Here is a 26517-nt window from a genome sequence, read left to right as displayed (position 1 = left end):
CAGTGGTTTTGCCACCTGCTGCACAAGCGCAAGGACGCGAGTTTGATCCCAGGTACCAAAAAAAAAAAAAAAAAAACCCACAAACACAAAAAAACAAAACAAAAAAAATCCTTCTAACTGCTGCACAAAAACTAGTACCTTAGCCAAAACAGGCTGCCCAATGTTTTCTTAACTGTACACATTTTCTGACATTCTTCTCTGAAATACACTCTGCAACTTTCATTCATCCCAGTAGCTGATGCCCTCTCTAAGGCCCCGTTGAACACCCCAGCCCTCACTGCATCCCTGCTGCACTTCAACTGTCTACTATGCCTGGAACTGCTCTGGGCTCCTGGCATACATACTTCAGTGAGTAAAACAGATATCCAGCTTTACAAAGCTAATGTTTTAGCAGCAGGCAACAAAAACTTGATCCCACAACAAATAGTAAGCATAGGAAATGTTAAAATATATATATATCCTACAACCAGAAATAAAACAGGAGGTGAGAGGGGCTGAGTATTCTACAGTGGAATTACCAGTTTTGGAATTTTTGGGTTTGTTTCATTTAAGATACTGAGATATCAAACCATGGCCTCACACATGGCTAGGCAAGCACTCTACCACTGAGCTATACCCAGCCCAGGGATTATTTTAAACAGGGTGATCAGGGCAGACCTCACTGGAATATAACACTTGAGAAGGTTCCAAGGGGGTTTGGTCACAAGGACTCCTGGAGGAAAGCACGGTCCTAGAAGAGGCAACAACAAGACCAAACCCCTAGGGCAGGAACAAGAAGGGTGGAAGAGGAGGCGAGGATAAAATTACAGCACGGAGCTGGGAAACAGTTTGACGAGGCTGACAAGCAAGCTTGCATGTTAAGAGGGCAGCTGCACATATGAGAACTGAAGCTGAGGAGACCTGGACACCAAGTTCTTTGCTTTTAGGTGGCGTGGAAGAGTTCACTAAGGCTGAGGCCCGGCATACTCCAGCTGTTGAAGATCAGCGAGTTGGGGAAGAAATGGGATGAGAAAAAATCCAAAGGTACATCTCAGAGCCCTGGAGGCCAAGGAAAGACTTACAGGAAAGAGTGTTCAACTTGTACGATGCTACTGGTCAAATAAAAAATGAGGACTAAGCTAAACACTGGATATGAGCTTAAGAGAGAATGAAGTTAAGGAACTAGAGATCTGGCATAGATCAATCTTTCCTGGAGTTCTACTGCAAAGGAAAACAAAGAATAAAGCAGTACCTGCCAAGGGAAGTCAGAGTAAAGGTTTTCAAGATGAAAAAAGCTGCATGTTTGTGTACTATATGTATGTATAGAAAGCCATAAACACTAGACAAGTATTCATTCCTTGACTCGTTGACACCTATTATCTTCTATTATCCTTTATTGATATACACATATAAATGGTGTATGTGTCTGATCTTCAACTATATGGAAACAACTTTTTCTCCCTTGTCTCTCCTGGCTCCAATATGCCTTCTAGGAAGGCTGCCCTGCCCCTTGTCCTCAGCCCAGCTCCCCTAGATTTCTATCGATCCACTCTTGGTATCAGTGTGCCTTTGTGGCAATTCTTGAATCAATGCATTCCTCTATGATCAATCGCTCTCACCACAATCTCTCATATTCATCAGAATTTAAGCCTTATCTTGGCCACTGAGCTGACTCCCCTGTGCTAGGGATTGAATGCGGGGCTCAAGTGTTCTAAGCACATATTCCGCCACTGAGTTACATCCCTAGCCTCCTAAGTGCTGCTTCCTGGCCTAAAGTGCCTGGGTTTGAATCCCAGTTCTGCCTTTTGGTTGCAGTGTGACCATGGGAAGTTGCTTAACTTCTCAGTACCTTGAATGTCGTCACCTGTAAAATGGGAAATAAAGAGCCTCTACCTTTTGGTACTGTTTGGAAGAGTAAATTAATTCATATTCTTAAATACCTGGCATGCACTAAGCTCTCTACATATTAATGATTATATGTTGTGGCCACAACGCCTGAGATTTTAAGATTGAAAGCAAGATGTCAATAATGATTTCATAAATGAATAAACTGAGATGCTAAATGGCTCTAGCTTATTGTCGAGAATTACTTATATCACATTAATGGGGTTTTTTGTTTAACAGGTAATTTCATCATTTGAGCTATGTCATGTACTAATTTTTTTCAAAAGCTGTTAAAAGTCATTTCTTGATATTTAACTGTCTCCCCAGACTGACTGAAATACCGAACCTCTAGGTACTGATGAGCCTTGCCCTACCACCTCCTTGCACCCCAAGGCTTCCTCTTCACGCCTCCGCAGGCAGTGTACAGTGCAACACTGTGTATGCTCAAGCGGATGGCACACAGTGTGAATGGCCCACTTTAAGGTCTGATTCCGTCTCCCATTACAAGGATCTCTCATGGTAGGTGGCATTAACAACATAAGAAGCTCTTGTAACTAATGTAATTTCTAAGCAACTAAGAAATGCTAATTTAAGCAAGGATTCAACTTTGTACAAAATTTCCATATTAAGCAACAGCTTATTCAATAGTAAGTATAGAGGCCAGAGATTTAGCTCAGTGGTTCTGATGCCTGCCTAGCAAGTGCAAGGTCCTAAGTTCGATCCCTGGTACCAAAAAAAAAAAAAATAGTATAAATTTTCAAAGTTGTGGGAACCTTTAACATATTATACCACCATGGGAATTCAACCTAAAATGATGCTTTCATCAAATGGAGTTAGAGTACAGCTAGCTACTGTAACCACAAATCTTTTTCAACTGGTTTTAAATGCAGGATCTTTCCTGCTAGGTAGGCAGTTTAAAGAAAATTCCCCAAGCTCCCTTTGCTCCACAACTACATATCTCAGAACCAAAGCAGTTGGGTGACACTGATCGTCTTTCCCAAGAGGTGGGACACTCTACAGCAAAGGGGTTTGAAGTAGAAGACCCTGGGTGCAATGCAAGTTCCACCACTTGTTAAAACAGGTACCCTGCCCGGGATTTAGCTCAGTGGTTTCACCGCCTGCTGCGCAAGCACAAGGACCCAAGTTCGATCCCCGGTACCAAAATAAAACAGGTACCCTATGGCAGGTGTGTTAATCTTTCCTCTGGTAGTAAAACTGCAGTAACGTAAACTAGTAGAGTTTGATGTGGTTAACTGATGCTGAATGACCATAAGAAAAAGCAATAAATAAAAAATAGCTAGCATATCAGAGATGTTTAAGGAATGGTAGGTTTTTATCATGTTAGCCCATTTTCAAGACTTAATACTGCTGGCATTTTTAAAAGAAGATATTATAAATGCTCAAACTTGAGCGAAACGACTGAGGGTAGTAGCACACAGGAGGTTACTCACGAGGCCGAGGCAGGAGGATAACAAGTTAGAGGCCAAATGGGCAAATGAACAAGAATCTGTCTCAAAAAATAAAAAGGGTTGGAGATGTCATGCAATGGTAGCACACTTGCCTGGCACTCATGAGGCAGGCACAGGGTTCAATCTCCAGTAGCACAAAAACAAACAAAAAAAGTTAAAATGTAAATCAGGCTGGGTGTGGAAGTGCACGCCTATAATCCCAACCCCTGGGGAAACTGAGGCAGGAGGACTGTTGGGAGTTGGAGGCCTACCTCAGCTACATAGTGCATTTGAGGAGAACATGGGCTACATGGTAAGATCCTGTCTCCAAAAAACAAACAAGAAAAGTAAGGCAGCAAGAAATGAAGAAGAGTTCTTAGAACAAAAACAAAGCCATGATCCCATGAAAACGACCCTCCTCCTCTAAAACACAAACCAGGCCATGGCTTCTTGGCTGTTAGGTGTCAAAGCCTGCCCCACGCAATCACTCCTGACCCTGGACCTGGGAACCACTGGTGTGAGTGACTCCGAGAGAATGTGATTAGGCAACCCTACTACCTTATATCCACCATGGCCACCTGCTGTATGCTGACATAATCGAGGCCCAGGCTAAAAAAACCTGACCTGCAACTTCAAGAAAAAAAATGTAACTGGAGGACATGAAGTTAACAACTATTTTTTCGTACTGGGGATTTGAACTCAAGACCTCAACATGGGGGTTTTTTTGTGGTTTTTGTTTTTTCGGGTTTTTTTGTTTTCACACAGTCTCACTAAATTGCCCTGGCTGGCCTTGAACTTATATCCTCCTGCCACAGCCTCCTTACTAGCTACAATGACAGGCATGCACCACCACACCTGGCTAATGATTACTCTAATGCTCTGACTGCAAATTAAATGAAACCTGAACACAAGGGTGCTCTGCAGCTCAGTGGATAACAAAACTCTATTCACGCAATTTTCTAAGTACAAGGAGGGGACAACCATGTCTGTCTGGCTCATCTGCACATCCTCCAGGGCAAGATTTTCCACCCTCCTGCAGTACCAGGGATGGAACTCAGGACCTTGAGCTTGCCAGGCCGGCGCATCAGCAATGAGCTACATCCCCAAGGTTTAACACTCATATTCATAGTAGCATTATTCAAAATAGCCAAAAGGTCGAAGCAACCCATACATCCACTGATGGATGAATAGATAAAAGCAAACATGACACATACACACAATGGAGTTCATTCCTAAAAAGGAAATTCTGACATACCTTACAACATGGAGGAACCCTGAGAATATATTAAGTGAAATAAGCCAGTCACGAAAGACCAAATACTGTGATGCCACCTATATGGGGTACCTGTAGTACTCAGATTCACAGAAACAAAACATGAAATGGTGATCACCAGAGTAGGGGTACTGCTGAAAGGGAAAAGAAATAATGTTAAAGGACACAAGAGTTTCAGTTTGGGAAGACAAAAAAAATGCATGAGATGGATGGCCATGATAGGCGCACAAAAACATGAATGTACTTAATGACAATGAACTGTACAGTTAAAAATGGTTAAAATGGTAGGTTTTATGTATATTTTACAATTTAAAAGACAAAAAAAAAATTTTTTTTTTTGGTACCGGGGATCAAACTCTGGTCCTTGCGCGTGCGGAGCAGGCAGTGGAACCACTGAGCTAAATCCCTGGCCCCCAAAATTTTTTGAAGAATAAAGGAATGAGTACTACTTCCATCAATCAGGAAATGATACACATACCTCATACTTTTGGATTATTCTTTAGAGAATTTCCATCTCCAGACTGATGAGAAAACTGGAACTCAAAGAGCTTAACTGCTCTAACACCGTACAGTCTAGGAACACATACAGTAAATCTGCACACTACATGTGGTTTATACAGTACAAATTACGCCACGCTACTCAGCATTAGTGGTGGGTTTTACCCACCTGGCGGCAAGCCCCACGAGGACAAGGTCTATGCTTTATATCCTCTTTCTATACCAAGGACGAAACACAATCTCAGGCCCCTTAAAAAGTTTTGAAAATCCCACTGGCCTAAATATGTCACAGAAGCTGCGACAGCAACCCTTTCTACACTACAGCACTAAATTGACAGAAGGTTAAAACGTGCGGCCTTGAGAGCAATGCTACCCACAGGCTGGGCTCACGGGGCAGGCGGAGACTCAGTTTCACCTCGACAGAGCTCATAGACAACTGGCGACAGAGAAAAACTCTACTAACAGACGTGAGCCTGGAAAATGAAGGAGGTACCTTCCGCAGAGGCTTCTGAGCTAAAAGGACGGATCGTTTTCCAGGCCCTGCCAGGGAAAGACCAGAGCATGTAACAGAAAAAGCAGCAGCCCGGGAAACCAAGGGGTGCCACCGCAGACTGCCATCGACCACGTAAGCGAGCTCGTCATTCACGGCTCTCGACTTCCCCAGGCAGAAAACCTACAGCCTAGCGAGCTGCTCTCCAAGAATCCGGGCAGCTCGCTAACCCTCGGAGCTCCCAAGCCGCACCGCTCCGTGCCTCAGCCTCCCGCTTCCTTTCCGATTAACACATGTCAATCACTGAGCACTGGGCCTGCCATACGGTAAGCTTTCAATGAATCAACGCTAGCTATTACAGCGACAGGCTGCACGACGAGGGAAACAAACACCAGACGCCAGGCTGCCAGGCTCGTGCGGCCGGCTCCTAGGCCTCTCCTCCCCGAGAGGTCCCGGACCCGGGGGATGGGAGCTCACACCCCGCACGTGTCACGGCCGGCACGCACCGCCCCGCCCGGGAGACGCGAGGCTCAGCAGCCCCGGCCCAGGGAAGGGGCTGCCGCCCTGCTTACCATGCTGGCCGGGAAGGGGCGGCTCAGGTGAGCTGGCTCTTGGGCTTCGCACACGTCGGGCTCGCGCCGGTCAGGTCATGGTCCCCGCAGGCTCGGGAAGTCCCCCGCTCACGCAAAGACAACCCCTTCCCCACTGTGGCCCCGCGGGGACCCCTAAAAAGGGCACGGCCGCCCGGCCCGCCTCATCGGGGACCCCAGGGACAACACATGCACAACCCCTGCGCCCCTCCCCAAGGAAACGGAAGAAGCAGGAAACAGGGCTCGAAGGCCGGCGAGGAGGCAGCGGCTCGGGGCCCCCGCCCAGGCCCGGCCCCCGAACGGGAGGCGACGGGCCCAGGCAGGGGCTTCCCGGCCTCTGCGGACAGAGGGGGCGGCGGCCCGGCCCCGAGGCTCACGGGCGGAAGCTGGAGAGGCCTCGGAGGCAGGCGCGGCCCAGCTGGCCGGCTCAGGGCAGAGGCCCGCGGGCTCGGGCAGTCCTCACCGACCCCGGAGCATCCCTGCGAGCGCCCCCGACCGCCCGGAGCCGCCGCTCACGCCGTGCGGAAACCCCCGACCGACAGCCCCAACGCGCCGGAAGTGGCGAGCGCCCGGCAGCACCACAGGGCGGCCACCGAGCTGCGGCGCCGGAACCGGACCAATCCGGAATCGAGGGAGGGCGGAGCGGGTAAGGGGCGGGGCCACACCTGACGGCTCTCTCCCGCCCCGCGGCCCTCCAGGCCCCGCCCCCTGGCCCAACGGCTTGCGTCAGCGAGCCGCCATGTTGGTAAAGGGGACGGGGGCCGCCATTTTAGTAAAGGGACGGTTTTTCTTTCGCTTGCCTCATTCATTCCTCAAATCTTTATTGTGATGCTTTGAAGTGCCGAGCACCCAGCTAGAAGTTTGGTGGCTCAGAAGTTCTGTCTCGTAGAGCTTATATTCATTCCGTCCCACATAAACTTTACCCCTGCCATAGCCAGACGCTGCTGTGGATACCAGGACTAGAAAGAGTCCAAGGACAAAATTAAAACAACTTAGAGTCAGGATCTTAATTGGCTTTATTTTCAACTCTGGAATTAGGCGACCCTTCATGCTATAAAATAGAAGCGTTCCAGCGAGCTGAGCAGCAAAGATTTGTTTTAGAGATAGAAAAAGGGCTGAAGAAAGCAGAAACAAAATTGTTTCAAAGTTACTTTCCTTGTAAGGCTTGGATAGAGGCAGAACAATAGAAAAATATAGTAACTGATTAACATCAGGTTACTTTTTTGAATCATCCGCATTGAAACTGGCCTGTTTGAGAAATTTGGTTGTTCCTCTCTAATCCTGATTGTTCATAAAGTCAGATAAACGGCTTAGTTTAAGCTTGGTGGAGTGGAACTTTACCATGAGTGACTTCGTTTTTATTTTTAGCCTGATCTGTTGGAATGTAAGTGCAGGAGCCTAGTATAAAACATCGGCCTCTTATATTTTTTATTTAATAAGAGGTACCCCTTGCCCTGGGGAAGCAGACAATCGAACAAATGAGTAAGTTAATTGTAGAAAAAAATGATGTGGCTGAAACAATCAGGGGCTTAGATAATGGACAGGAGAGATGGAAACGTCACCTGTAGATAAAGTCATGGAAAGCATGATCGAAGCCAAAGAACAGCGATTACAAAAGCTCGGAGAGGGAAAAGAATATGGTAGACTCTTGTTTCTGTTCTCCAACCCATTTTACTTGTGAAAGTGTTGATTTTTAAGAAACAGTGTCAGGCTATTTGTATTTTCTGTATATTGTTATTCTGAACCATCATATCTTAGTTTTTATTTTGAAGCTATGTTATTTAGTGCAAAGAGATTTTTTGTAGAACTAGATTCTTTATGTTTTTGTTTGGGGCAGGGTCTTGCTATTTAGCCTACGCTTTTTTTTTTTTTTTTAGTTTTTGGGGTTTTGTTTTGTTTTTTTTTGAAACAGGGTCTCACTATGTAGTTCAGACTGGCCTTCAACTTGGGATGATCCTCCTGCCTCCTGAGTGCTGGGATTGCAGGTGGGCTCCACCACACTTAGGCTGGTTTGGGGGGTTTTTTAGACATGGTTTTTGGGTTTGGGTGTTTTGGGGTTTTTTGGGGGGTGGGTACTGGGGATAGAACTCAGGACCTTGTGCTTACGAGGCAGGTGCGGTGCCATTGAGCTAAATCCCCAGAGCCCAGACTTAGTTTTGTTATGTAGTTCAGGCTAGCTTTGAACTCACTATGTAGTTCAGGCTGGCCTCAGATTCACGGTGAATCCTCCTGTCTCAGCTTCCCAAGTGCTGGGATTATAGACATGTACCACCACACCTGGCTGTTTGAGGGGAAGGGAGAGGAAGGAAGAGTAAAGTATTAAGACTCCCAAAAAAAAAAAAGGAATTGGGCCAGGATTTAGCTCAGTGGTTCTGCCACCTGCCCCGCAAGCGAGAGGTCCTGAATTCGATCCCTGGTACCAAAAAAAAAGACTCCCCACGGTGAATGTAATCATTTTTGACAACAAACATATACCAATAAAAATTTAAAATGTTTTAAAATAAAAATATTAAGAATGAAAGCGGGGACCAGGGATTTAGCTCAGTGGTTTCGCCACCTGCTGCATAAGCGCAAGGACCCGAGTTCCATCCCCGGTACCAAAAAAAAAGAATGAAAGGGGGCTATATGTTGTTAAGAGGGCAGTGTATCAAGTCTGAGATTTTTTTGTGGTGTTCTTTTGCATGCCAGCAGTTTTGTCACCTTTGTTTTTGAGGAATAAAGAGCAATTTTTGTTAAAATGTGCTTATGCTTCCGCTTGTTAAGTACCCACCACAGGCTGTTGCACCTACCATACAGCGGTGGCTCTATAAATATGTGTAAGTAAATAAACCTCTCCTGAGTCTTATTTTCCTCCTCTATAAAAGCAGAAAATAAGCTCTTTGCAATGTTGAACACCTGTAATCCTAGCAGTCTGGGAAGTTGAGGCAGGAGGACTGGGAGTTCAAGCCCAGCAAGACATTGGCTCAAAATTTTAAAAAGGGTGCCATCTATAATCCTATCACTCAGGAAGCTGAGGCAGAGGATCACCTGAGTTCAAGACCAGCCTGAACTACATCGTAAGACCCTGTCTCAAGAAAAAAGAAAAAAAAAAAAAAAATATATATATATATATATATATATATTTTTTTTTTTAAGGACTGGAGATGTAGTTCAGTGTGAAGGCCCTGGGTTCAGTCCCCAGTACTACAATCAATAAGTAAATAAATAATAAATAAATAAATAAATAAATAAATAGTGTCAAGAAGCAATCCTAAGCAGTTGATGTTGAGCCCAAGGTTGCACCTGCTGCGTAGATTGGAGCAACCCAATGGTGCTCAAGCTGTGTGTGAATCAGAGCCACCTGGAGGTGTGTTTAACAGGGACTACACAGCCCCAACAGGGTTTCTCATTCCGTGGACCTGGATGGGGCCTGACTGCATTTCTAGCAAGTGATGCTGCTGCTGCCGGTCCACAGACCACATCTGGAAAACCACTGACATAGCGCATGTCAGAAGACAGAATCACAGGAAATAGTTTAAAGATCGTAATTGGTTTTGTTTGAGTTACTAGAATCAGACAACACCTCATGTCATAAAGCAAGAGTGTTCCAATGAGGAGAGATCAGAAAAGGTTGATGTTATAGACAAGAGAGGAAACCGAGGGAAGCAGAAACAGAAAACAAAAAGCAGACTGATCATTTCAAAGTTACTTTTCCTATAGAGGTTAACCAAGGTAGACTTCCTTACACAGCTGAAACTGGTCTGTGGGGAACTTGGCTCCGCCCACTCTCCTGGCTCCTCAGAACATCAGGTAAACAGCTTATTTCGCCTTGGTGACCTGGACTTCAGTGTGAGTGACTCCACTTTGATCTGGTGTAGGGCTTAGCACGGGAGCTCAGCCAAACCAGTGGCTTCCTGCAAATTGTGTTTCACGCTCATTACCACAGGAAGCACCGTTTGTTCATTCTTTTTTTTTTTTTTTGGTACCTGGGATCAAACTCGGGACCTTGTGCTTTCAAGGCAGGCACTGGAACCACTGAGCTAAATCCCCGGCCCACGTTTGTTCATTCTTTTATCAGATGCTTATTGTTGCATACTAAGTGACAACCACTTTTCCAAGGATCCATTTCTGAGCAAAATAGCCATACTTGTGCCCTTATGGCATTTAGAGACAAGTTTTTTGGGTTTGCTTTGGTTTGGTTTTGAGACAGGGTCTTCCTATATGGTTCAGGCTGGCCTTGAACTCACTAGGTAGCCCAAGCTAGCTTCAAACACACAGCAATCCTCCTGCCTCAGCCTCCCAAGGGGTAGGATTCCAGGCATGTGTCACCATGCCTGGCTGAGGTGAGTTATTTTTTTAAAGTGTTAAGCAGTGATTAATCACCTAGAATTGTGATAAAAGCAGTGAAAGAAAGTTACAGACTGCCATGAATGAGCTAACACTGACATGCTTGCTGTGTTAACCAAGCATTGAAGGCCAGTCTGGGCGTGAGATGGGGAGGAGGTGACATTTCTTTCAGCTGTGGCCTGAAACAAGCTGGAGTTTGCCAGCCAAAGAGAGGAAAAATCCTAGGCAATAAAAGTAGCACACAGGACAGGGCTGGGGATTTAGCTTAGTGGTTCTACCGCCTGCCTCGCAAGTTCAGGGTCCTGAGTTCAGTCCCCGGTACCAAAAAAAAAGCCAAGGACAAACGTAGTACAAAGGAGAGAGAAGCCATCTCAGCCAGTCACAGCTGCGCAGGCCTGTAATCCCAGCAGTCTGGGAGGCTGAGGCAGGAGGATCACAAGTTCAAACCCAGCCTGTGCAGCTGAGTGACTTAGAGAAGTCTTGTCACAAAATTTAAGAATGGGGCTAGGGGCTGTAGGCCCTGGCAGCAAAGCAACAAGAGGAGCCATCTCAGCAGGTAGGCATATGAATCAAGATTGAAACCAAATCACCAGCCTTTCTTGGCTGAATTTTAGTGGACAAGTGAAAGCTTTAGCATTAGAGGAGCTTGGAATGGAATTCAGCTCTTCAGTCTGTGGCTCGGTATATCTGGGTTTCTTCTCTGGGTTCTTGGATGAGATAAGAGAAATTCAACTCAGGCTCAGGTAAAGATACACATTAGCTCCGACTCTCGAAACTGGACTTTAAGAGAGAGCACAGCTTCTTCACCCCAGGTGTGGTAGGAGGCCTGGTGCACAAACTTTCTAAGTGTCCAAGGAAGTGGGAGAAAGCAACTAGCCATTGTGTGTGGGACTGGTGGTTGGAAGGCTGAGCAAAGATGATAACCTCTGGGTTCCGTCTTCTTTTTTTGAGGCAGGATCTCACTATGTCACTAACTTGCCCAGACTGGGCTCAAACGCAGAGAAGTCTGATAATGTGAGAAATCACGCCATGAGGAGTCCTGGATAGCCAGGGAAAAGACCATGTGAAGAGAGTCTGTGGCCCAGCCTCCCCGCCGAGGACTTGTGTGCAGAAGCCAGCTTGGGTGGCTGTGCTCAGTCAGGACTTCCACAGACTGCACCCCCAGCGCCTCTGATTGCAACTGCGTGAGCGCCGGTACATGGGAACCATTCAGCAAAGCCCCACTCATCTTCACAGCTCTGAGAAATAATCATAAACTGTGTTAAGTCGTTAAATTCTGAAGTTATTTGTTGCTGTGGTTGGGATACATGTTCCCCAGAGGTCATGGGTTACAGGTCTATCCCCAGCTTGGAACTACTGGGAGGCAGTGGAAACTGTAAGACCCAGGGCCTGGTGGGAGGTCATTAGTCTTGTGGCTGTGGCCTTCAAGGGAATTCAACGACAGTCCCTTCTTCTTCCTCCCTTTCACTTCCTGTCCAGTGCCACACACTCCCCACCACTGCCATCTGCCAGCAGAGGCCTAAAAGTAACAGATCCGCCTGATTATGGACTGGGACCAGAATAAACAGCTTTTTCTTCATAAGCAGATTTTCTGAGCTATTTGTTATAGTGACAGAAAGCTGATTTATGCATTTGTCAGAAACAATTACAGCAGTATGTAACCACAACACCATAATAAGGGCCTGCCCCAGCCACAAGAAAAAACAGCAAAAAGTGAGGACCTGTCCTGTAAGGGAAATAACAGTCCCACGGCTCCTTTTTGGTTGGTTGGTTTGAACCCAGGCCCAATAATTGCTTTGTTTTAATGGCAAATGAAAATGGTGAGGATAATAAAGGTCACAGATGTATCCAAAGGGGCTGGGGATTTAGCTCAGTGGTTCCGGTGCCTGCCTCACAAGCGCAAGGTCTCGAGTTCGATCCCTGATACCAAAAACAAACAAAAACAAAAAAACCACAAATGTATCCAAAAATATGATGTGAGCCAGGGATTCAGCTCAGTGGTTCTGGGGCCTACCTCAAAAGCGCAAGATCCTGAGTTCGATCCCCAGTACCAAAAGTAAATAAATGAATAAAAAAAATATGATATGACCAAGGCAAAGTGAGGTCTCATCCACGGACGAATGAATACAAATTGAGTCCAAATACCTCTATTTTATATGCAGATTGGAGTAAATAAAAATAAATGTAAAATGTAGACAATTGAAAAGATAACTTATTGTAAGGCAGACGAGAAGAAAGAAACAGGGCTGCAATAAAAGAAGACATAAAAAGACTCATTAAGCGAGGTAGCTATCATGTCATCAAAGTCATGAATACAGGAGCAACATGGGTGTCAGCGGCCCCTTCGTCCTCGGGCCCTTGTGTGCTCTGTTTTGAGCCTGGACGCAAAACCCAGCTCATTCTTCTCGGTTTCCCAGAACAAGGCCCGGCCTCTGCCGCAGAGAGCCCGCCCTGCTGGACAGCTGGGTCTCCGGTGAGAACCGACCACGCCCCTCACTCCCAGCGGGCACCGCGCACCCCACACCTTTCAGTTGCTCCCAGAAGTAGCACCACCCCCGCACCAAAGCAGCAAGCGTCTTTCCAGAAAATCCCAGAGTAGGAAAGAGTGCCTACGTCCACGCACTCTAGGAAATAGTGCAAAACCGTTTGTTGCCACCTTCGGCTTTTTTCCTCGACCCTCCATCAGCTGGATTTGTACCAGATCTTTTTCTCTGCTGAGTCCACTGTCTTTCATAATACTGGGGGTCTGGTTCACCCTCCCTCCCTCCCTCCCTCCAGCGCTTCCCTCCAAACCTCAAGTTTCTCTCCCTGCTTCATGCAAAAATGGAAGTCGCCGTTGCCCCAGGTCCTGCCCTCCTGTTTGTGGTCGGCATACCTATCACGGTACTCAGCAAAGCAGAGGTCCCTCCCTTTACAGCGTTCCTTGAGAGGCGGCTCAGCTGTCATTTCTGGTTATCTGAACACACTTCACCAAGGGCTGCGCCACCTGTGCGTGCTCGGGAGAAATCTGATGAATTGTCTCCATCTTGCTACACAGGAAGGGTGTAGATGATATGAGGGATAGTTGTTTTGTTCTATAGTTTAGATCTAGAATGGCCACTCAAAGTCCATGTGTTAGTGACTTGGTCCCCACCCTGACACTCTTGGAGGGTGTTGGTATCTTTTCTTTTTTTTGGTACAGGGATCAAACTCGGGTCCTTGCACTTGTGCAGGAGGCTGCGGAACCACTGAGCTAAATTCGTAGTCCCCTTTTTTTTTTTGGTGTGTGGGGGGGACAGGGTCTCACTAGGTAGCCCAGGCTGGCCTTGAGCTCATGCCAGTGCTCCTGCCTCAGCCTCCCAAATGCTGGGATTACAGCTGTGCACCACCCTGTTTAATTCCTCATGTGGAGTTGGTCCCAGTACATAACACATCTGATTCCTTTCCCCTCCCTCCTCTCCCTCCGTCTCTTCATGGAGCCTGCTGAGCTCCCCTCCTTCCCACGCTTGTATGAATGGACAGGAGCCCAAGACCCAGCTTCTGCTTTTAAGTCTCTGGTCTGTGTCTTTGTTCTCACTCTCTTTCTCAGCTTGTGTCGTATTGTCTCACAGAAGATTGAGCCCCGCTGCAGGGCCATCGATAACGTCTCCTGTTCTCCTCCACATACAGTGCCTGAAGTCTTTGGGGGGTGCCCCAGCTCCTCAGTGAGCTTGTGATGGGCTAGTATTGTTTCCACTATTTAATACCAAGGCCAATGTGCAACAATAGTCTTACGTGTATACATACCTAAGTGTGCCCATGAGTGTATCCACAGGATAAAGTATCAAAAGTGTTATTGCAACTTTTTGGTAAACTTTTATGTACTTTGAACCCTTTGAACCTATTGAATTCTTGGGCACTCTATCTAAATTTCTAGAAGTTATTTCTGTAATAAGGGAATTAACAATCTGCTGTATGACTTGCAAATATTTTCCTCAGATTGTCATTTGCCTACTGATCTTGTTTATTGTTTGTCTGTTTGGTGTTTTGAGACAGGATCTCACTATGTAGTTCAGGCTGGTCTTGAACTCACTATGTAACCCAGGCTGGCCTCAAATTCATGATGATCCCTCTGCCTCAGCCTCCCAAGTGCTAGGATTGATTTTGTTTATTTTTTAAAGAACTTTTAAGTTTATTTTTTATAATGCAATTGATCAGTCTCTAATGGTTTCTAGATTTTGAGTCACGGTTGCAAAGGATGTTCCCATGCCAAAGTAATAAAGGAATTTGCCCATGATTTATTTCTTCAAGTACTTTTATAGCTTTTAAAAAAAAAATCATTGATCACTTGGAGTCTATTTTGGTGTACAGTGTGGGGTACGAATTCAGGCTCTCATTGTTTTGAAACAGAAAAGGCTAAATCCAAACAGAGACAGACTAAGGTGATTGAGTTCCCATCAGGAGACCAGGCCAGTTGCCAGGGCTGATGCCTGGAATCTAAGAAGTGCACAGAAATAGCTCAGTTTAGACACCAGGGCCGCAGTGGTGGCATGTGGCTCCACAGGGTGATGGCAAGAGGAGAGTCAGAGGGCAAACCCAAGGTCGGAGCCAGAAGAGGGGCAGGAAGACCAGGAGAAGGGGCTGGAGACTGCTTCCTCACTCCAGACAGAGCCTGCCCGGGGCCTGACCTTCAGGAAATGCTGCAGGCTCCCATGCCCAAGGCCACCATTGCCCTGAACCTACTCACCTGAACAGGGAGGCAGATTGGAGAGCCATACCGTAAAAGAGTTTCTGGGTTTTTTCTTTGTTTTTTGGTTGTTGTTGTTGTTTGGTGTTTTGAGACAGGGTCTCACTATGTAGTTCAAGCTGGCCTGGAACTCATGATGATCCTCCTGCCTCAGCCTTCCAGGTGCTGGGATTACAGACGTGCACTACCATGCCCCGCTCTTATTCTTAAGGGAGAGGCACATGTACCAGCTAGCAATCCTAATAAAAGACCAAAAACAGAAAGTAGGTTAAGGACCTATGACTGATAAATCCTTACCAGGAGGGCTTCATATAAGAGGGGATGGCACTTGAGCTAAGTATAAAGAATTGTAAACTTTTAACAAATGTGATTATGCCAGTAATCCCAGCACCCTGGAGGCTGAGGTGGGAGGAGCATTGCAAGTTCATCGCTAGCCTGGGCTACAAAGTGAGACCCTGTCTCAAAAAACCAAAAGAGGAATAATTTGTAATTGCATGCAATAGCATTAGTTACATAGATCATCTTAGAGGGACATGACATCTTTATGCTGTCGACTTTTCTCTTTCGAGAGTAAGTCAGCCAGTCCATAAGTTCTGATTTTTCTTTGCATATTCAGCAGCTTTTCAGAGTTTCCTTCACATAGATTTTGTGCATTTCTTATTAAGTCTATTCTTAGGTCTTTTACCTTTTCTGTTGCTCTTAGATACGGAGTCTCCACTTCCATTATCTCCTCCAAGTGTTTGGTATTGGTATAAATGGAAAAGTTATTGATTTCCATATTTTAATTTTGGATCTCACTAACCAACTGAACATTTTGTTTATTTTGCAACATAGTCACTTGGGATTCTAGGTATTATACTGTCCGTGTTGATCTTACCTCCCCTCTTCCATTTTCTAGAGATGACTCAAAAGCAGATGCTTCAACCTGATACATTCCATGAGGAGGAAGAGGAGGAAAATTTGCATATAACTTATGACTTCACCTATGTTCTTCCCGCCTTCTCACTACATAATGTAGCCCCATCGCTCTGCACACCCCGCTCAATGTCGCTTCCCCTGGAAGCTCTGTCCTTGTGCCCTCAGCCCAAGCAAGTCTGGCTAGCCTATACTTCTCCATCTTGAAGGTCCCCCAGCCCCATGCCACATGTGGGGCATTTGTTTCTTGTCATAAACAGACTGAAATGATTGTGTGAGGAAATAGTTTGAGAAGCCAGGCCCTCTCTTTGTGGCCAGTCCTCCCTCCTAGCCCCTGGAGCTGCCCATTCCTGAAGCAGCCAAGTTTCCTCCCATGTCTGTCTAAATTGGCCCCAGTGGGCCTCTGGGTAGGCTATGCTGCATAACAAACAACCTCAAACTCTAGAAGCATAACAGTGAGTTTCCTTCCTGTTCCTTCCACATTGGGTGGCAGTGGGGCTCCATTCCATGCAGTCAGGACCCCGGGCTCTTTCCATATTGGGGTTCAACCTTCCTGTAAGTCCTTCATCAGATTGTCTCCCAGAGGTGTTTTAGGGAAAAGGCCTAAGAGATACAGCTCGCTCCCACCCAAATTCCACTGGCCAGAACTTTCTCACATGGCCCACCCATTGCGAGCAGGCTAAGAAATGTAGTCTGTGTGTCAGTAAAAACAGGAATTGTGTCTGCCACTGTTGCTTATAATCAACCAAAATATATCTTCTGTTTTGGCTGTTGGCAGTGCTGAGAATTCAAACACAGGGCCTTGCATTCACTGAGCAGATACTCTACCACTGAGCCACATCCTCAGCCCCAAAGTATATCTAACTAACACATTCACTTTGTGAGCACGCATGCGTGTGCCTGTGTGTGTACCCAGGGCCTTCACACTGAGCCACATCCCCAACCCCTTTTTATTTCTTAGTTCAAGACAGGCTCTTGCTAAGACTGATTTAAACTTGTGATCCCCCCACCTCAGCCCCCAGAGTGCTCGGATTCCAGGCGAGCACCACCAGGCCCCCATGCCCAGCCACCCTGACATTTTCAGGTGGCAGCCTCCTGCCTGACATAAGAGTGTGCACTCAATGCTTATGGAATGAGCAAGCCAACAAATGATCTGTGGCTCTGATTTGATTGTCTGTGTCCTTCCCAGATTTGTGTGTTAAATTTACCAATGTGGTGGTGTTAGGAGATGAGGCCTTTGTGTGTGAGTAAATTGTGAAGGCCCCACCCTCATGAGATTAATGTGCTCACAACAGAGCCCTAGCTAGTGCCCGCCCCTTCTGCCATATGAGCACACATCGAGAAGAGCCATTCAACGAACCAGTGTTTCACCAAACACTGACTCTTCCAGCACTTAATCTTGGACTTCCAAGCTTCCAGAACCGTGAGCAATAAATTTCTGCTTTTATGGCCTCTTGTTGTAGCAGCCCAAATGGACTAAGACACATGCCATGTTGGTTTGTCTTCACAACAATTCTTGGAAGACTCAGAATATTTAAGAAACTTGTTGACAGTCACCCAGCTAGTAAATGGCACAGCCAGGGTTCAAAGCCCCTGCTCCTACTGGTCCAGGCTGCCACCCCCAACCCCATCCATGTGCTGAGCCTTCTGCTAAGAGCTGTGTGGGGAAATCGACTCACTGAGAGCCAACCCTGGCCTGGAGGCGTCCACATCAAAAGAGAGAAGCTGAAGAGCAGCTCAAGCTCACCAGACTCAGAGCCCGGCTCTGGCTGGTGACAGATGAGCCGGCGCCCAGGGCATCCGCGCAGGTGCACACAGCAGACACACATGGAGAACGGGGTGCACCCGGGCTGGACCCAGTGGTCTGGGAAGCCTCAGCGACTGGCAGGGCGCAGGCCCCAGGACACACTGTGTGCACATACATTACCCCAGGACTCTGGATTCGGCTGTGGACAATCAGTGATTGCAAATGGATCTGATACCACACCGTTTGGGGTTTAGATCCCAGCCCAGCTGCCCTCCTACCACAGTGTTTGTCACGGGCTGAAATTCTCAAGACTTTTTCGTTTGTGTGAAAGGAAAGCAATTCAAATTGGCTTTAACAGAACAGAGATGTTTTCTGATTTGCATATAGTCAAAGTGTAGTTGTCAGTTACCTTCAGGCACAGCTGGATCCAGCAGCTCCTACCATGTCCTTGGAACTGGCCTCTGCATCTCTGGCCTCTGCTCCTGAGAAGGCTCTGCTGTAATGATGGCCACTGGCTGGTTCAGGCAGACATTCTCTCAGATTAAGCCTAGAAGTAGGGTTTTCCTGACTTGATCTGGAAAGAGTCCTGGTACTTCTCTTTGCTTAACTGGTGCCACCACTTTGTTTTGTACCGGGGATCGAATTTATTATTTATTTGTTTGTCTGTTTGTTTCTTTTCAGACAGGCTCTCACTATCTAGTCTAGGCCAGCCTTGAACTCACTCTGTAGCCCAGGCTGGCCTCCAGCTCACGGGGATCCTCCTGCCTCAGCCTTCCGAGTGCTGGGGTTATAGACACGCGCCACCTCCTGGACACTGCCATCACCTTTGCGATAGCCGGAATCCAATGTGGCAGCTGGGCCGGCACAATGCACAGGCCGGGCCAGCTCTGCACTCTGATGCCCTCCAGTTCCAGGCCCTGGTGACCTGAGCTCAGGGAAGATGGCGAAGAGCGGCAAAGGGTCTCAGAGGAAGGAGGCTCAGCCTGGCAGAGCCCTCAGGCCTGCAGGGAGCGGCACAGGCACCCCGACTCTCCCGGTCCGCACAGGCTGCGTGACAAAGCCCCTTGCACCGGGGACAGGTAAGCGACAGAAGCCCACTGCTCCCAGCTCTGGAGGCCGAGAGTCCAACACCGAGGTGGTGGGTGACACGGTGCCCGGGGCTGCCTGCAGAGATGGCGCCTTCTGGACGCACACGTCTCTCTCCACCCTCTTTTTGTTTTGTTTTTGTTTTTTGAGACAGGGTCTGGCTATGCAGCCCAGTTGGCCTTGAACTTGTGATGATCCTCCTGCCTCAGCCTCTTGAGTGCTAGGATTACAGGCCTGCGCCCCCACGCCCGGCTGGGGCTCTCTTTTAGGAGAGCGCTATTACGGTGTAATCTGTCAGGTCCTCCGAAAGCTCAGAGGGAGAGGCTGGCCCCGAGAGGACCGAGAGGACCGGTCGGGACGAGAATGATCTGCCACTGGTGAATTCACAGATGACAGAGACCTAACGAGCTCACGGGTGCCCTTGAAGGCGCCTTTTGTCCCTGGTCCCTCCCTCCCTTCGCCCTGTCTCTCCCCTCTCTCCCCTCCAGAGCCCAAGGCCTCCCGCGAGCTACACCCCTGCTCTAGCACACACTGCACCCCAGCTCTGGCCCGTCCCCCCCCCCCGCCCCTTCTTCCCCTGCTCGGGGGATAGTCCTGGTCTGAAGGCCAAGCCCTGCTCTTTGCCTTTGCATTTCTCCAATAAGAATTTGGGCTTTCTGAGGTGTGCACCGCTGCCAGTGCAGCTTGACTGTGAGAGTTCAGGTATGCAGAGGGTCTCGCTGTGATAGGCAGGCTGGTCTTAAACCCCCTAAACTCGCTGTCCCCGTGGCATGGTGGGGTCCCAGGAGCCACTTGGAGCCCTGCCTTCATCCGGTGCTCCGCTTACCCTGCCCCCCCGCCTTGCAGCTCTTCTGCTACCTGGGCCCTCACTACAGAGGCACAGGGGATTATACTTCATATAGTTAAATGTGATAGATTAATAACTACCACAAATTGTCATTTTCTAACCTGCGCTTGATGCTATGGTATTGCTGATTGCAACATTTGGCCTAACATGTTGTGATTGATCTAATCAGTTTTCCTTCCTGGTATAAGGAAAATAAAATAGCCTCAGAGTCATTAGAGCCTCAAAACCTAAACACAAGCCATATCTGGAAGACACCTCTGAAAAGCAATCATTCCACAAGAGTTTTAAACACAAGCAACAAAGATACCTGCATTGAGCAATTTTGAAATATCAACCCAGGAATTAAACCAAGGACAGTACCAAAAACAAAAATGAGAAGACATTTAAGCAAGGCACAAACACAGACTTCCATGCCACAAAAAGGAAATTCTGGGGGAAATGAGGTGGAAAAGTCAGATAATCAACCACCTGGACACCCTGAACTGATAGCACAGGATGTAACAAAGCAGATACATGAGGCTCTAGAAAAATTCAAAGCAGAAATAATCTCCCAGATAAATACAGAGATGGTGAGGAGAGTGAAAGACATGATTAGAGGCTCTAGAGCAGAAATAGACAAGAAAATAGATGAGATCAGAAACATGCTGGAAGCCATGAATGCCCAGAATAAGAAAGAAATGGAAACCAGGATCTCCCAACATAAGAAAGAAATGGAATCCATGAAACAGATTCAAACAGATATTCAGGAGATTAAAAACTCCTTTGAAAGCACGCAGAGCAGACTAAGAGAATCTGAAGACAGAATATCAGATATAGAAGACAGGATCGCAGTTAAGGACCATGAAAACAGAAATTTCTTAAAGATAGTAAGGGACCATGAGAAATCAATCCAACAGCTGCTAAATGATGCAAAGAAGAATAACATAAGACTGATAGGAGTCCACGAAAAAACAGGAGAAAGTACAATTGACGTAAAATAACTGTTCACAGAAGTAATAGAAAACTTCCCAGACAGAGGTGGAGAATTGGACACACAGATAAGTGAGGCATATAGAACTCCACCCAGCCATGATCAAAAATAATCTACACCTAGGCATATAATAGTGAAGATCCCAGAAACCCAACAGAAGAACAAAATTCTACAGGCAGTTAGAGAAAAGAAACAAATCACCTACAAAGGAAAGCCCATCAGAATCATGGCAGATTTCTCAACACAAACCCTCAAATCAAGGAGAGCCTCGAGTGAAGTATTTCAAGTCCTAAAAGAAAATAACTTCCAACCTAGGCTGTTGTATCCAGCAAAATTATCTTTCAAAATTGATGGGGAAATTAGATACTTTCACGACAAAGAACACCTGAGAAACTTCATGAACACCAAACCAGCACTCCAAACAATTTTATGCAATATCCTAGAAAAAGACAATGAAGGTCACAACTCCATGAGGGCCAACAGAGAGAAGACACCATGCAAGGTAAGGCACTAAAGGGAAAGGGGGGGAAAATGACAAAAGAGCCAACAACAATAATACATCATGGCAAGAATGAGTCAATATCTCTCAATTATAACTATCAATGTTAATGGCCTCAATTCACCAATCAAAAGAAACAGGCTGACAGAATGGATTAAGAAGCAAAACCCAGCAATATGCTGTATACAAGAAACACACCTAACTCAAAAGGAAATTCATAGACTGAAAGTAAAAGGCTGGAAAACAGTTCTCCACATGACAGGATCCCAGAAAAAAGCAGGGGTAGCAATCTTATTTGCAGACAAAGTAGATTTCAAACCAAAACTAATTAAGAGAGACAAAGATGGTCACTACATCCTTGTTGAAGGGAACAATCCAAGAGGAAGAGATGACAATCCTAAATATTTATGCACCAAATACGAATGCCCCCAACTATACAAAACAAATATTAATGGACATGAAAAACCAAATAAGCACTAACACAATTGTAGTGGGGGACCTCAACACCCCTCTATCACAAATAGACAGATCATCTAGGAAAAAAATTAACAATGAAATTCTATAACTGAACCAAGCTATTGAACAAATGGACTTAAGAGATGTTTATAGAGTGTTCCACCCCACAAAATCAGAATACACATTCTTTTCAGCTGCACACGGGTCATTCTCCAAAATAGATCATATTCTAGCTCATAGGGCAAATCTAAGTAAATGTAAAAGAATTGAAGTTATCCCCTGTATGTTATCAGACCATAGTTCAATAAAATTGGAGATCATCCACCACCTGCCTTGCAAGGGCAAGGACCAGAGTTCAATCCCCTGTACCAAAAAAACAACAACAACAACAACAAAAAAAGTTGGAGATCACTAACATAAGAAACCACAGAACACCCACAAACACATGGAAATTGAATAACACTCTCCTGAACAATCAATGGGTCACAGAGGAAATTAAAGAAGAAATTAGACAGTTTCTACAAGTAAATGATAATGTCAATACAACATACAGGAATCTGTGGGACACAATGAAAGCAGTTCTATGCAGGAAATTCATAGTAGTGAATGCCCATATTAGGACAACAGAGAGAACTCAGTTAAATAACCTAATGGAGAACCTCAAGCTCCTAGAAAAAGAAGAGCATAACAAACCCAAAGCTTATACAAGAAAGGAAATTATAAAGATCCGAGCAGAAATCAATGCAATGGAGACTAAGAGAACCATACAAAAAAAATCAATGAATCAAAGAGCTCGTTCTTTGAAAGAATAAATAAAATCGATAAACCTTTAGCCAACCTTATCAAAAAAAGGAAAGAAAAGGCTCAAATCCATGCAATTAAGAATGAAAAAGGTGGGCTGGGGATTTGGCTCAGTGGTTTTGCTGCCTGCTGCATAAGTGCAAGAACCCGAGTTCAATCCCTGGTACCAAAAAAAAAAAAAAAAAGAATGAAAAAGGTGAAGCCACAACAGATCCAGCAGAAATTCAGAGGATCATCAATACCTACTTTGAGAAACTGTACTCTAATAAAATGGAAAACACAGAGGAAATGGACAGATTCCTAGATGCATACAAATTGCCAAAGTTAAATGAAGAAGATATAGAAATTCTAAACACCCCAATAACAATGAGTGAAATTGAAAATGTAATAAAAAATCTACCAACAAAGAAAAGCCCAGGTCCTGATGGGTTCACTGCTGAATTCTACAAGATGTTTAAAGAGGAACTATTGCCATTACTCTTTAAACTCATTAGAGAAATTAAAAGGAAAGCAAGGCTTCCAAATTCTTTCCTGGAAGCAAGTGTTACTTTGATTCCAAAACCAGGGAAAGACCTAACCCAAAAAGAGAACTACAAGCCAATCTCCCTAATGAACATAGATGCAAAAATCCTCAACAAGATACTGGCAAACAGAATACAGAGGGTCATCAAGAAGATCATACACCCTGACCAAGTTGGAATTATCCCAGGGATGCAAGGATGGTTCAACAGCCGTAAATCAATAAATGTAATACACTACATTAACAGAGTCAAGGACAAAAACCACATGATCATCTCAATAGATGCAGAAAAGGCATTTGACAAAATCCAGCACCCATTCATGATAAAAATGCTACAGAAAATTGGAATAGAAGGTCTTTATATCAACTTGATTAAGGCTATCTATGAAAAACCAGCAGCCAACATCATACTAAATGGTCAGAAACTGAAAACTTTCATGCTAAAATCAGGAACAAGACAAGGATGCCCACTATCACCACTCCTGTTCAATATTGTTCTGGAAACATTAGCCATAGCAATTAGACAAGAGAAAGAAATAAAAGGAATAAAGATAGGAAAGGAAGAAGTGAAACTGTCATTATTTGCTGATGATATGATACTTTACATAGATGACCCAAAAAACTCGGTCAAAAGCCTTCTAGACCTAACTGACGGATTCAGTAGAGTAGCTGGATATAAGGTCAACACTCAAAAGACAATAGCCTTCTTATACGCAAATAGCAGACCCATTGAGAGAGAAATTTGGGAAATAATTCCTTTTATAATAGCATCTAAAAAAATGAAATATCTAGGAATCAACCTAACAAAGGAAGCAAAAGACCTCTACACTGAAAACTACAGCACTCTGAAGAAGGAGATCGAAGAGGATATAAGAAAATGGAAAGATATCCCTTGTTCCTGGTTAGGAAGAATCAATATATTGAAAATGGCCACACTTCCAAAACTACTATATAGATTTAATGTGATACCAATTGAAATTCCAACAATATACTTCACAGAACTAGAGAAAACAATCCAAAAATTCATTAGGAAGCAGAAGAAACCTAAAATAGCAAAAGCAATTCTGGGCAACAGAGACATGGCTGGGGGGTATCACAATCCCCAACTTGAAAATATACTACAAAGCTACTGTGATAAAAACAGCAAAGAAACAGACCCAAGGATCAGTGGAATAGATTGGAAGATGCAGAAACAACTCCAGACATACTCAGCCACCTCATCTTTGACAAAGGAGCCAATCATTCTCATTGCAGAAAAGATAGCCTGTTCAATAAATGGTGTTGGAAAAACTGGATTTCAACCTGCCAAAGATTAAAACTAGACCCTTACCTATCACCATGCACTAAACTAAGATCGAAGTGGATTAAAGAGCTAAATATCAGGACAGAAACAGTAAACTTGCTGGAAGATAAGTTAGGTAGAACTCTCAATGACGTTGGGATAGGAAAAGACTTTATGAACAAAACTTCAGTAGCACAGGAACTAGCACAAAGAATCAACAACTGGAATCTCCTCTTATTAAAAAGCTTCTGCACTGCAAGAGAAACTACCAACAGAGCTAAGAGACAACCAACAATATGGGAAGAAATTTTTAGCACCTGTACCTCAGACAAAGGTCTACTATCGAGAATATACAAAGAGCTGAAAAAGATCAGACCCCCCCCAAATTCAAAGACCCAATTCAAAAATGGGCATCCAAAATGAACAGACATTTCTCAAAGAAGTAAAAACAGCAAATAAATATATGAAAAAATGTTCAACATCACTGGTCATTCAAGAGATGCAGATGAAAACAACACTGAGATTCCACCTCACCCCAGAAAGAATGGCTGCTAACAAGAAATCAACCAAGGACAAATGCTGGCAGGGGTGTGGGGAGAAAGGAACCCTTCTTCACTGTTGGTGGGAGTGCAGACTGGTGCAGCCACTGTGGAAATCAGTATGGGGATACCTCAAAGAACTATGGCTAGAGGTCCCATTTGACCCAGCTATTCCCCTACTGGGTATCTTCCCCAAAGAATTAAAAGAATACCACAGCAATATATGTGCACCTATGTTTATAGTGGCACAATTTGTAATAGCTAAGGTTTGGAAACAGCCCAAGTGCCCATCAACTGGAAACTGGATAAAGAAGATGTGGTTTTTTCATAAAATGGAGTATTACTCAGCCATAAAGAACGAGAAACTAGAGTCGTTTATAGCTAAATGGATGCATATTGAGGCCATCCTCTTAAGTGAAATAAATAGGACACACACATGTGTAAATACCGAATAGTTTCTCTAGTGTGAGAAACTGAAAGTGTAAATAAGGATGAAAATGATTAAAATGAATAACTGATAATTTGAAATAGGAAAAGGTCCAAAGGTGGAGGGGTGGCAGGAGGGGAAGGGGAAAGGGAAGAAAGGAAAGGAAAAATTATGAGAAAGAAAGAAAAAAAAAGGAAACAAAGTCTATGTAAATAGGGAAGGGTGGTGGGGGTGAAGGGCGCACAGGTAATGGGGAAAAAAATAAGAACTAAGAAGGGCTAGGAATGGGGAAAAAATAAGAACCAAGATGCATTATGTAAAGGTACAATTCCTAATGAGAAATGTAATTGTGTTGTATACCTACAATGTACCAATAAAAGAAGTTAATAAAAAAAAAAAAAAGAACTAAGATACATCATCTTCAGGTACAAACACCCAATGTAAATGTAAATGTATTGTATACCTAAAATGTACCAATGAATATATAAATAAAAATTTTTAAAAAGAGAATTTGGGCTTTCTCACCCAGTTGTGGTGGCGCACGCCTGTGATCCCATCTCTTGGGAGGCTGAGGCAGAAGGATTTCTGTGAGTTCGAGGCCAGCCTGGGCTGCACTGTAAGACCCTGTCTCAAGAAAAAAAAAAATCACCCTCCTGCAAAGGAAGGTAAGCTCTCAGGGCACAGAGTCCAGGACTTGTAGCTTTTCCTGCTTTCCACTCTCTCACATTCCTCTCCAGAAGAGACAAGGACAGGTTTTGTCGAAAGAGCCGGAAAGAAAAAAGATAACAAAATGTCAGGAAGTTAAGAGGAATTTAAGTTAAAATCTCAGAAAAATATCCCACGGTATTTCCGAGAAGCTCTCCTGTGAATGGCAGGGTTTGGCACTCCTCCCCTCACCCCCCCACCCCCGGCTGCTGCACAGTGTAGACAGGCAGACATCTTCCCCTTTCCGGCCTGTCTTTCAGCTTAGTGAGCTGGTTCTCCCCATTCTGGTCCCTAAGATGGAAGTGAAAGGCCGCTCAAGGGTTATAGGAGAGCTTTGACTTAATCCAGAAAAGAAGGGATGATGGGAGCCAGGGGGAGGGGCCATCCCTTTCACTCTGTTTCCTGTGGGGGATGTAAATGCAGTGCTGGAGCCACAGCAATCATTTTGCCACAGTTACAGTTTGGGTTGTAAATGGCTCCCAAAGGGGAACTAAAGGCTTAGGCTAAACTAAACTAAAAAAGTTATATTT

The 26517-nt window shown here is 45.2% G+C and overlaps 1 protein-coding gene across 4 annotated transcripts in view; it reads right to left on the bottom strand.

The window, feature by feature from the left end:
• Positions 1 to 6745, bottom strand: part of Xpo6 (exportin 6) — a 128660-nt gene extending 121915 nt beyond the window's left edge. For 2 of the 4 annotated variants that reach the window (XM_021237372.2, XM_087209074.1), the window contains exon 1: positions 6145 to 6745. In XM_021237372.2, coding sequence (XP_021093031.1) covers positions 6145 to 6147 — 3 coding nt within the window. In that variant the 5' untranslated portion in view covers positions 6148 to 6745. The remainder of the gene's footprint in view (positions 1 to 6144) is intronic. The other 2 variants (XM_004856012.3, XM_004856013.3) reach the window with 1 other exon arrangement.
• Between the last annotated feature and the right edge of the window lie 19772 nt (positions 6746 to 26517).

This window comes from Heterocephalus glaber, unplaced genomic scaffold, assembly GCF_053883595.1.
Source record: "Heterocephalus glaber isolate CG9 unplaced genomic scaffold, H.glaber_assembly_v1.0 deba00000943, whole genome shotgun sequence".
NCBI lineage: Eukaryota > Metazoa > Chordata > Mammalia > Rodentia > Bathyergidae > Heterocephalus > Heterocephalus glaber.
The sequence above is the reverse complement of the archived record's forward strand: the minus strand, read 5'-3'. Positions and strand labels throughout refer to the sequence as shown.